Below are 13,334 nucleotides of genomic sequence, written 5' to 3' on the forward strand. Positions count from 1 at the left end.
CGGAATGTGAATTCAAAGGAAATCATTCACAGATGACGAACCACGATCGAGAAATACTTGTATTTCCGACTTATAAAAGCTTAACAAATTGCAATGCTACGTATTAGATGAATAACATCTATGCGTTCTCATAAATGACTTGTATCAACTACTAAAACAACTGAAAAACAAATAAACATTCTGTGCGAAAAGTCAATTTTCATAACAGTTTTGCCGCGTCTATTTATTCTTAACTCTGTGTAAGGTTAATTTTATTTCAGAACGGCTAACCAGACGTTCATTCGCTAAGCGGTGTGCCCACAACTTGTAGTGAAACAGTTTTTATAAAATAAACTATGAATTAGCATTAAAGTTTGTACGTGATGTGGTATTTGCTGATTTTTTTACTTTGTGTACAGAAGTGTACTTCAAAATTTAAATATGCTGAGACGAATGAGGTTTCATACCAAGTAGGTGAGTACTGTTTTGACTGTGAGTTTGTAGTTAAGAGTGTATTTACTCTGTGTACCTTAATTTTAACCTTTGACTTACATAGCCTCTCAAGCGCCCGGCCACCGTGTCACGGTTAAATGTGCTACCCCCGTCAAGCGCCCCGCCACCGTGGTACGGCAAAACGATCTTACATTAAAAAAACGTAAAAACGAAATGCTAAAACTATGTTTATCCCTTTCAAACATATTTGACATTGAAGCTGATGAAACGAGACGACGATCGAATGCACACACTTGAATAAGTGGTTGATATAGGCCAGAGAGCACCTTAAACAACATCCGACCCAACGACATGTTCCTTTATGACCAATATTGTAAATCCTTTTTTTACTAATTTTAAAGATTTGAGTATATTTTACAGTTGGATTTTAATGTCATTATTCATTAACTACACGATAAGACCTTCCGCCATATTATTTTTTATTCCTAAAAATATTTTTTAGACTTTTTTCAAACACATGCCTGAAGCACACAATATTCAGATTAAACCGACTATTGTACCACCACTATCAAATATTATTTGTGGTTTATTTTTTTAATACATAGCAAATTTTATGTAGATTTCAAATATATAAGGTATGACTAGGGTGTTAGTATCAAAATATGACGGAATCGGCGCTTAAACGCCAACCGCCAATTCAATTTCGCGCGCCATTTTTGGCCCGGACGCTTAACGGTATATTTGAATTTTGACGTTGGGCGCTCGAGAGGTTAATATGCTTGTAACATGTTTAGCGCTGTTCTATAATACAGCTCTCAAGTTTCGCACTGATCATTGAGCGAATATTATTTCTCTGAAGCAAGACATCAAATTTGTTACCTGTTTAATTAGCTGAAGCAATCAACGTTGTTTGAAATGCCTTGTGGAGAAGCAATAACTGCGTTTTATATGGAATCTAGATCGTGGTTGTGAAGTGCTAATTGAAAAAACAAACAAAAATAGGTAGATCGAATAATAAAATTGCGATACTCTTCCACTACATTGTTTATTTTCTAAGTCGTTAAAGACAATTAATATCACAAAAATTATAATTTTTATTGATTATTTTTCCACAGTTGGTCTATTTGAAAGAGACGCCATAGTACAGCAGCTGGCTTTCAGTGAGAGCTTGCACCATGTGAACCTCAAAGGAGTTCGGATTCAACCGGTCATACTAAAACCATGGAGAACAGACAGTTATTCTGTGTGGAGAGAATGTAAGTACATTTAACAATGTATAAACACTCTTTACAGTAACAATTAAATAAAATACTACTTACTATACAAAAAGTCCTTTAGACGGTTGAAATTGTGACAGTGACAGTTCATGTCGATAGATCAGACAAACTCCCACATTTCGCACTTTTTTGGAAGGTTATAGAAATAAAAATGTTTTAACAATGCCTTAACTTTTTTTTCCAGTGTGTTCAAACAAAACACTGCAGCCAGTTGCAATATTCGGTCCCCAAAACCCGATAACAGATGGCACTATTCGAGATCAATGTGCACTATCTAACATACCTCATATCCAAGCAACTTGGCAGCCAATGGACCCAGACTTAGAACTCAACGAAGAGTTGGAAGAAGAAGCAGAGGAAACAGAAGGAGAAGGAGAAGAACAGAATGCAGAACAACAAGAAGAAGAAGCAAGCTCTTATAAGCATATCACTATTAATTTTTACCCAAATGCAGACGAAATTGCCCTAGCTTATGGAAAACTCCTTAAATATTACAAATGGGAGAATTTTGCTGCTTTATATGAGGATAATTTTGGTAGGAATACAAGTTCATTTTCTTGTCATCGACGATGGTTGTCTATTAAGTGAGTTGCTGCGTTTAATTTCAATTTGTTTCAGGTTTGTTGAGAGTACAAAAAATACTAGCAGAAGTCTCAGATAAATCTCGAATCACTGTGTACAAATTAGATCCTGACGGTGATAATAGAAATAATAGAAAGGTACGGAAATCGAAACGGAATTCGAACGAAAATTGCGTCACCATTTTGTCTGTGATTTTATTTTGGATTCTAATTATTAATATTTTGACAGATATTTAAGCAATTGGTGAAATATCAGGACAGCCGTATTTTGTTGGACTGCCACGCTGACCGCATTATGAAGTATATGCGCGAAGCCGAAGAACTATCATTGATTAATTACTATCAGGTATAAATTCAAATGTTTATTAACTTAAGCGCGATTTTCTACGAACGGTACTAGACATGAAATATTTAAAATGCACTGCAAAAATAGTTTCTAAGGCCCCCGTTAGAGGCGTTGAGACGATCTTCATGCAAAATGTCTCGATAGCTAGCCAGTTGTCGATAATCAATCTATCATTTGGTACCAAACGTTATGGGAACGAAATCAAATCAAATTTTAATTATTTAAGATATCACTGCAAGTAATAGATAATTATAATCACTTTTACATCAATTTTAGCACTACATCATCGTCGCAATGGATACTTCAAGAGTAGCTGATAAATTGGCTAAATTACCATCGAACACTACCTGGCTAAGTCTTACAGAGTACGATAGCATCAAAAACGAAAACCATATTTTAGCACCAAGGGTAGGAAAGTGGAATATCCCGACTCATTCGTCACCTGTTACGGATTTTGAGGTAACGTAGATCTTTTAATTACTTCTAATGATTTCTTAAATTTGAAAAAAACGAGCATCATTCTGGTCTATTAAAACAATAAACATACATTTCAAATGAAATTCCGGGTTTCAAAGATCTCTAAAATCTTCTTTCTATGTAAATCTTTTTCTTACAATACTAAAAACTGAGAAAAAATAATTTTTACACAGGTTGAAGCACTTATAATGGATGATGTAGCCAATCACCTGGTTCGAGCGCTCAGAGATATCGAAGAATTGGAGCAACCGTCAGAATTTGATTGTTCCGTCGAAGACCAACCTTGGGGCTTTGGGGCTACGCTGCAAGAGAAGTTGTTAACAGTAAGTAAAAATAATACACTTCACCTATTACGGTCCCACTGCTGGGCAGTGGGCAGTATCCTCACAGAAAACAGGCGTGAGCCTAATTTGGGTAGCAGTAACAGTACCTTTAGTAACATATTTTAAAACGCATATACCTTTAATTTGTAATGTTGATGTGACAAATATTAAAGAATGGGGCAATAATAGGTGTAAAGAAATTCAGTGTACTGAAAAGTAAAAAATATTGTGTGATAATTTTAAACGTGTTTTTGTAAAAGATTTCCTACACAAACAAGCGACTGCACAAAGCACGTAATTTTTGTTCGTTATGTACCTACCTCAATATGCGCCTGACAAGCTCAACACATGAAACATAAAAAAGATCAGTTTTTTAACTTGACATTTTAAACAAACATAAATAATGGAATCAATACAACCAAATTAATGCCTAACTTCTCTTTACACAGACCAAATCTGTAGGAGTCACGGGACACATAGAGTTTAACGAACGGGGACAAAGAATCAACTACGTTTTGTACGTCAATGAAATACATCTCATGAAAAGAAGTACCGTCGGTAGATGGGAGTCGGCAAACGGTGGAGCCATTATTGACACTAGACCCCTCGTAGATGACGATAGAAACACGCAATCTAGCAAACATTTTATTGTAAGTATCAAAATTTATATTTATTACATTAAGAAGTATATTATACGGCTTACAACCTCTGGGGCTTTTTTCTACCATCGTCTATTCACAACCGGCTATCAACAAATTATTAGGTCGGGGAAAAAGTCTTTTCGCATTACAGTGTGTATGAACTTGTAATAAAATATTTTCTCTACACAAAAAAGCTCGATATTTTGGTACTTCACGAGCTCACTGATGAACCGTGAACTCATTTGTGATTCTTGAAGCCAAAGAGATTTTATTACAAGTTCATACATACCATAATGCGAAAAGACTTTTTCCCCGACATAATATAATATTCTATTCTAAATTATAATATCAACAAATTATATATTAATTTATAAATGAAATTTAGCGCCTTTTTTAAATGTCAAAATCTCGATACTGTATTGTAAATAGTCGCGCTATTGAACAAATATCAATCAATTGAATGAAACTTATATTCCGATCGTGTTAATATCCGTATAATATTTTAAATAGTCGTCCAATGTGAACATTTAAAAGACATGTTACTTGTGTTTAGGTTATATCTCGGCTAGCTGAACCCTACTTCATAGAAAAGAAGCCTATTGATGGAGAAGAAGTAGACCCTGATAACAAATGGGAAGGGTTCTCCGTGGACTTAGTTAAAGCAATATTCGACATTTTAAAACAAGAGAATTACAATTATACGTACGAATTCGTCGATGCTAAGAACAAAACGTATGGAAAGTTCGATACAAAAACGAAGAAATGGAACGGTTTAATTGGTGACCTGCTGGATAAGGTTAGTTTTAATTAAATTTGTATCGTGGTAAGGAAAGCTTCAAGGAAATTTTGCTTTAAAATCACAATTTTTGTTCTAACTACGACTACAAGTGTAGCGTCATTCGATATTATTTTTATATCTAATCGATTTATATAGCTCCTATGAAATGCTGAACTTATTTTGCTGAAAGTTTACTATGCCATGTGCCTTTGTAAATAAGAATAACATATTTTCTTACAGAAAGCTGACCTAGCTGTATGCGACTTAACCATAACGGAAGAACGTAAAAAAGTCGTAGACTTTTCAGTACCTTTTATGACTCTAGGAATAAGTATTTTATTTACCAAGGAACGTAAAGTAATGCCAGGGACATATTCTTTTCTTAATCCATATTCTTTTGATGTTTGGATGCACACAGCCACTGCCTATTGCGTTGTGTCTATCGTACTTTTTATTTGTGCCAGGTAAATATACTGCAAATAAGTCTGCCATGGTGTAAAGCTACACACATACTCAGCTCTATTTATCGAACAAAACAACCGACAATAACAACACTTGCTCGACTTGTGCCGATCGGACTATTCATACGGCTCAACAAATCTTTCGATTCAATTCCTACCGTAATAACTACTACATTAGGTTTTGACCACACATATTCGAGACGGCACTATCGACTAGATGCAATTACTACACTTACTCGGCTTGTGCCGATTGGTACATCGGTATACGGCTCAACAGTCGATTTAGACCCGTAATAACTACTACATTAGGTTTTGACCACACATATTCGAGACGGCACTATCGACTAGATGCAATTACTACACTTACTCGGCTTGTGCCGATTGGTACATCGGTATACGGCTCAACAGTCGATTTAGACCCGTAATAACTACTACATTAGGTTTTGGATTAAGCCGATCGGGTAGTTCTGTTCTGTCAGCTTTTATTTAGGTGCGGCCATGTCGAGCAACATTATTCCCGAACATTTATCTACGTGTATTCGATTTTAGCGAACGACTGAGTCGACTAATGCCGAACCGAACATACATATGTGTCGCAAGCCTTATAGTGCAATATATATTTTAAAATGCTTTTCTTTATTTTAGAATATCGCCAGCTGACTGGGAAAATCCAGAACCGTGCGAAAAAGATCCTGAAGTATTAGAAAATATATGGACGTTTAAAAATTGCGCCTGGCTTACGATGGGCTCTATCATGACGCAGGGATGTGATATCTTGCCTAAGTAATTCGCTCTTTATCTTTCACAAACCTTGTTTATCATTTATAAATTCTATTTTTATTAAAGTATCTATTATGTAATAGATAAATGGAATTGTATTTATATCGGAGTATTTTATATGTAATAGATAAGTTCTTCAATATCAATTCTATTATATCACATATACTTCAATAAAAAAGGAAATTATGAAATCAAAGTTTTGAAGTAAGCATGCATTATGTTTATATTATGAAAGATTGAAACGCATGTACGTTTTATATGGAAATTGAGTATTATATAAGGATATTTTATTATTAAAATGTTTTCGTGGAACCTTTAAAGTGGACTTGAAGACACTTAGTTAGTTTGACGAATTCAAAAGTCGTATAAATATTAGAAATCGTCCATAGCCACTTACACTCACCGATTGGTAAACTATCTGTGGGATAAGCAACGCTTGGAGCGTGCATTCCATTGATGGGAGACCGCATAGTGGTAATTGAACAAGGTGTGTCCGTGCTTCGGGGGGTACGTAAAACGTCGGTCCCGGTTGTTGTCTATTAAGATAACAATCATTAAGCCACGTCAAAGGCCTTCGGGCGGCTTAAACAACTTTGACACTAGGTTAACCACTAACCATAAGACAAGAAGAAGAAGAATGTTAGAAATAATTATGCATTGCTTTTATACTTGCGAAATCTTAGAGGCTGTTTTCATGCATGTGTACTTTACATAATATGTACGAGGCTTAACAAAGTTTTTTAGTTGTACCAATTTAATAATATAATATTGTTGTTTCAAGAGCGATCGGTACTCGTTGGGTATGCGGCATGTGGTGGTTCTTCGCCGTGATCGTGTGTCAGACCTACATCGCTCAGCTGTCAGCGTCAATGACATCGGCCTTGGAGACCGAACCTATCAACGACATTGATGGCTTAGCCAAGCAGACCAAGATTCTGTATGGAGCTATTTCCGGAGGCTCTACGCTGGAATTCTTTAGGGTAAACAATTCATGATTTAATTCAAACACATAACTTATGACGAAAATAGTGGCTTCTTGTTTACGCTGTGTTGTTTTGGTGAGAATAAGTTTTATTACAGTTACAAATTTATAGATATTTTTTTTGTTTTGATAACGTTATACCACGTGGTCATACAATGCAGTAGCGCGATTCGCTACCTCTATTGAGTATCGACAACCAGTAAGCTATCAAGAAAGGTATTTTGTTGGAAAATCTATTAACGCCTCTAACGGCCGCCGTGAGACTTTTGCAGTAAATTTAAAATATCAAACTCTCGATATTCGATAGTACTGACTGTAGAGAATTACGCTACCTGCCTGTCATTATTTAAAAAAAAACCCGCACTTCTAACCCGATGACCACTTCTTTAATAGATATCAGACTTTCGGATTACTGAATCAATGTAATCAACGACGATAAACTTTGACAATTTCAACACTCTAAAAACTAAAATTTTCAGTCCTCAAAAGACAAAACATATCAACTAATTTACGAAACAATGATGGCGAATCCCAGTGTCCTGATGACCAGTAATGAGGAGGGAGAGAAACGAGTGTTAAAAAGTAGGAACAAATTCGCATTCTTCATGGAATCGTGCACCATTGAGTACAAACTAAAACGACAATGTGATTTGAAAAAGGTTGGAGGTGAACTGGACAGTAAAGATTATGGCATAGCTATGCCTGCAAGTAAGTTATATGAAACTATAGAATCATCAGCCTATCCTTTCTTCCGTATCGACGTCTTTTTTGCGTCCAGCCATCCACTGACCAACCTCAGCAAGCATTGCTTAACCTAAGACTGATCCGTGCGATTGTTGTTACTTGGTGAATAAAAATCAATATTTATTTAAATAACTGATGCCTGAATCTGTGTTGTTGCATACGACTATGGTTTTCACGAGATATCGTTTGTGTTTTTTAAATATACGAATTTGCCGTTGAATAAATATAGGACTACTATACTGGAATAGACAGCCTTTGTTGCAATCTAGTTCTACTATTTGAATATTCATTAATTACTAAAAAGAAGTACATAAGTACTTTATACAAATTCATTAGGGCAAAAAACTAAATTTCTTACAGCTTTAAATACGTAATAGTTTTGCGTGTATAATTCCAGATTCGCCATTTAGAACTCATATAAATAGAGCAATTTTGAAATTGAAGGAAAACACTAAGTTAGATGATATTAAAAATACGTGGTGGTACAAGAAAAATGGAGCAAAAGAATGTGACGTAAGTGGATCTCATTTAATTAAAATTAAAATAGTTGAAAATATTATTTAGGATCACAGATGTCTTAAACTCGTGTAGAGCTGGTGTGTTAAGCAACGATTCTAATAACAGGCTTAAAAGTAACACTTTTTTAATATAACATTTTGACCAGTTTTAAATAAACCCCACTAGTCCTCCTATTTTAAATGCGAAAGTTCTAGACGATCAATGTATGTTTATTTCTTTTTCAAGCAATATCTACTGGACGGATTTTGGTAAGATATACCAGCATATAGTTAAACACATAGCCTGGATTACCACTTACGATTCTTTTTACACAGAGAAATTCATCCACGCGGAAGAATTCTCAGACAAACATAATATAAAATGTCTTCTTTCAAACATACTACGCAGAACTCACGATTCACTATTTATTTCTTTTTTTAAATACATCTCCTTCACTAAGAATTGCTCTTATGTCGTGGGGACTTTTACAACCATACAAACAACGGACACAAAGCACAACTAGGCTCGAAACAATTATTTGTGGATCGCATCTAAAACAATAAAATGTTCTTATTATAATATTATAATGTAACGAATCTTAAACGCGATTAGCAATTAAAGGCAGCGATACCTTATTTGTTTACTCAACGTTTCGATCTAATTAAAATCGTTATTATACTTTTCAGGAACCAACAGATGAGAATGATTTAGAAGGTGATCTCGAGATGGACAATCTTCGTGGCGCCTTCCTCGTGTTGATCATGGGACTAGTCGTCGCTGTGTTCATTGCTGCCATAGAATTCATGAATGAAGTTCGCAACATCGTCGTACGCGAACAGGTATCATACTCATTTATTTTTAATTTTATAGGTGTACACGTTGAAACCAGATTAGTTTAAGTTGCCACTTCCAACGCAAGTGGTTGTAGGTTTGAACCCGAGGCAACACACCAATGACTTTTCGAAGTTATGTGTGTATTACAAATCATTATCACTTACTCTAACAGAGAAGGGAAACATCGATGAAACCTTGCATGTCTAAAATTTGTTTAATACATTTATTAAGGTATGCAAAGTCCTCAACCCGCACTTGGCCAGTGTGGCGAAATCAAGGCCTAACTCCTCCCTTTACGGGTGGAGACCCTTGCCCTGCAGTGGGACAGTAATGGGTAAAAACCAAAACAAAGGTGTACACGTTGAATACCTTAATATAATCCTGCGCCATTTTCCGACATTTACTGCAGTTTTCGTACATGTCTTATTACGATCGTTTTCAATACCCTATCTTTCCACTATATATTTACAAGAGACAAGCATTGTCTATCATCTGATTGTGTCTTCGCTTTCTATAACCTATTCATGGACAAATCGTTTTGACGTAATAATTTTCGATCTTGCTGTAATCTTTGACAGAAAATTGAAAATAGCCGATAGGAAACCGTAACTATCTAAAATATTTAAAAAAGGTTGTTAGTTTTCCGCTTCTGAAAACCCTGAATAAGTTGACAAGTTAACTTTTTCTCAGATTTTAGGTCTCTGAAAATAATTAGAAAATACGCAAACGAAGGCGTTATCATACATAAATAAAATAAATAAATATCATTGGATAACTCACACACACACGATTATTTGATTCCAAATTGAGCAGAGCTTGTACTATGGTAACCAAATAACTGATAAACATACTTATATACTTCTAAATACATACTTATATAGATAATTCACAACAAGGCTCAAAACAAATACTCGTGCTCGTCACACAAAAATTTGTCACGTATAAGTACCTATTATATTGAAAAATTTAAATTGTACAGTCAATCTCCTTTGTAAATTGCAGGTGACACACAAGGAAGTATTTATCAAAGAGTTGAAGGCATCGTTGAATTTCTTCAAGCTGCAAAAGCCGGTCCTTCGCAACCCGAGCCGAGCGCCATCTATCGTGTCGTCAGACAGTGAGGACGAGCGACGCCAACAAAAACGTACCATGAACGCTATTGACAACTTTTTAGACATGGAGAAAGAAGTACATTAGAAAAAAGAATAATTTGCATTTAATATTAAAAAGAATATGTCTTTAAAAATATAGAACACCAAAAATACCTTTTATAAGGCGTTCGTCGACTTATATGTGGCTTGTAAAATTAGGCAAATATATTTTACGGATGCTTGTGTAGAGTAAAACTAGTCAAATTAGGGTTTAATCTTGTTGATTAATGTGTTATGATTTACTAACTTAGGCTATTTTTTTGCAAATTAACTTGTCATTGTCATTTTGCGAAATAAATTGTGATATTTGCAATTATGAGGACCATTTATTTCCTGTTCCAAAAATATTGTAAGAAGAGTAACCTGACTTGCGAATATCCAGGAAAAGTCTTACATTAATTGTTAATGAGAATAATTAAATTCCTTATACTACCATCCGATCGAATGGCAATGAGGCTGGGCCTAATTCCGTTAAACGTACGAAAAATGTAAGAAACATTTTATGAAGGTGTATTTGTTTCTATACATAATCAACATAACATTTAAATCCACCTATGTTTATTACAATATTACGCGCATATTCTCAAGTGAAATACAACTAGGAACTGCAAACACTAGTTGAACTGTCTACAATGATATGTTGAGTTAACAAGCGTTATGTAGACAGGCTATCATTTACTATGGATAGGTGTAATTCCATGAGAAGTCACGTTGTAATATTGTCACGCTCTTTTCCTTTGCGCAACAGGAAAGTGGGGAAAGCAATAAGCTTTCAGTTTTTGCATTTCCCGTACTCGCATGTTTATAATTTGAATGAAGTTATAGGATTTGCTTGAAACAGTTTCCGAAGTAGGTAAGTCCTCGACCCGCTCTTGGGCAGCGTGGTCAAGTCTAATTACGGGAGGAGACCCTTGCCCAATTGAAGAAAGTTTATAAATATTTTGAGAAAAAGGAGACAGAATCTTAAGTACGCGGATAGCCACTAATTAGCTTTATTATAATATATGAGAATATACTATTAATACACCTTAGTGTATTTGCGTGTTTTTCCGTTAATTAATAAAGAAGTCAAAGGTTAGAAGTAAAAAATTAAGATAATATGCCTAAAACGCTGTGTGTGTTCTTCCCATACTGATAAAAAATATAAATAAAAACTGGAGGGTAAACAAACTAAGATTACGAGTACAAGTAGATATAAACAAGCAAGACAAAAGAGCTAAATATGTCGGAGTTTAAAACTGCAACAATACAAAACTTGTGCTATGAACTTACTAGTTTTAAGGAAATAGTCGTTAATCCGTGAAGTTTGACCCAACAATTTGTTCGACGGTGTGTAAAAGTTCTCGATTTATATCTAGCAACTAACGAGACTGCAATAAATATAAAGAACTAGCTTCTGCCGCGAATTTGTCCGCCTGAAGTCATTTCCCCAGAAAAAAAGTATCCTATGTGTCAATCCAGGTTATAAACAATCTGTGTAACAAATTTCATAAAAATACATTCAGCAGTTTTTGAGTTAAAGAGTAACATACGTACATACATCTATCCTCACAAACGTTCACATTGATAATATTAGTAGGATAAAAGATTGCATTTTTCTAGCACAACATTCATTTTTTATCTGACTACGGTAAAGTAAGAAAATTACTCTTATACTTCGCCATATTTGTTTTTGAACATTTTAAAAAGTTTAATGTACTGTTGGCTATGCTTTACTTATTTGTAATCTAGTAATACTCTCTAACAAAGCTCAATCATCCGTTTTACGTGAGTATTTAGTTCATTGCAGCAGTAAAATTAATATGATTGAAAACCGTACTATGACAAATTATAATCACCTAAGGAAGGAATAATAGTTGAAGACCTAAGGCGTTTTATTTTATAACATTAGTTATTAGTTACTACACAGTTAGTGATATTATAAATGCAAAAGTGAATTTCTTTGTTCCGCTTTCTTGGCATTATGTAGTAACCTGTTTTAGATAGGAACGTGTTTCATGTTTTTTATCAACATTATAAAATTGAAAATTTAAAATAAGTACATTTAATGCATATCTATACTAATATTATAAGGCTGAGGAGTTTGTTTGTTTGTTTGTTTTAACGCGCTAATCTCAGGAACTACTAGTCTGATTTGAAAAATGATTTTAGTGTTAGATAGCCCATTCATCGAGGAAGGCTATAGGCTATATATCATCACGCTACGACCAATGGGAGCCGAGAACCAGCTAAAATGATACAAAAAAGGGGAGAAATTTCACACATTCTCTCTAATGCAAGCGAAGTTGCGCGGCTCAGCTACTCTTTAATATAATGCAATTCGATATCATAAATTCAGGCAATCAATTTTCACTTAAAACGCAATTAAGATATTATCAACCTGGTGTCAACTGTGAAGATTGCATTATGGAACAATGGAAATTAAATATAGATAAGTAATTATTTAAATAATCTGAATAATCAATTGTATAATATTTTGCAAATATTATTGTGTACGTTTTGTTAATATTGTAGTTGCATTGAAATATATTAATAGCAACTACAAAACACTTGAAACTTTGTTATCGACTCAAAGGAAATACAAGATTTTCCAAAGTTCTTGATCATGAAACACGAAAATTTAAATTTCAAATCGTTTGGTTCAAATATATTTGTGTTTTTACACTTACCTTTTGATTTTTGACTTTACAAACACCTAATAATAATATAATTATTATATGGAATCGTGCTAAAGTGACTATCGTAGTTATGCATGGGAAGAAACTTTTAACAAGATATAAAATACTAGTCGGCAATATGAAATGTAGATATATCTTGTAGCTTAATATTAAAATACTGTATACCTTAATATAAGGTAATAGTAGCGATATTAGCCATAATTCTATATACGATTATAATAATTTAAAGTAAATTACCGTCGTTATCAAATATGATCAATCACCATCGTCATCAATTAAGGAGATTGAACAAAAACACCTGCATTACGTACTTACGGGTACTTAGATATAATCTCGACCGCTGACACGGTT

General features: G+C 34.3%; 1 protein-coding gene across 1 annotated transcript; it reads left to right on the forward strand.

Moving 5' to 3' along the window:
- Positions 1-229: 229 nt before the first annotated feature.
- LOC142976155 (glutamate receptor ionotropic, kainate 2-like) lies at positions 230-10,589 on the forward strand. Its single transcript, XM_076119406.1, has 16 exons — positions 230-453; positions 1,548-1,688; positions 1,894-2,244; positions 2,328-2,428; positions 2,520-2,636; positions 2,913-3,095; positions 3,287-3,436; positions 3,886-4,086; positions 4,631-4,873; positions 5,096-5,319; positions 5,962-6,099; positions 6,878-7,076; positions 7,558-7,786; positions 8,220-8,335; positions 9,007-9,159; positions 10,157-10,589. Exons 1-16 carry the CDS (start codon positions 363-365, stop codon positions 10,349-10,351), a joined length of 2,832 nt encoding a protein of 943 aa, XP_075975521.1. The 5' UTR covers positions 230-362; the 3' UTR covers positions 10,352-10,589.
- The last annotated feature ends 2,745 nt before the right edge of the window (positions 10,590-13,334 follow it).

This window comes from Anticarsia gemmatalis, chromosome 10 (genome assembly GCF_050436995.1).
Source record: "Anticarsia gemmatalis isolate Benzon Research Colony breed Stoneville strain chromosome 10, ilAntGemm2 primary, whole genome shotgun sequence".
Taxonomy (NCBI): Eukaryota; Metazoa; Arthropoda; class Insecta; order Lepidoptera; family Erebidae; genus Anticarsia; species Anticarsia gemmatalis.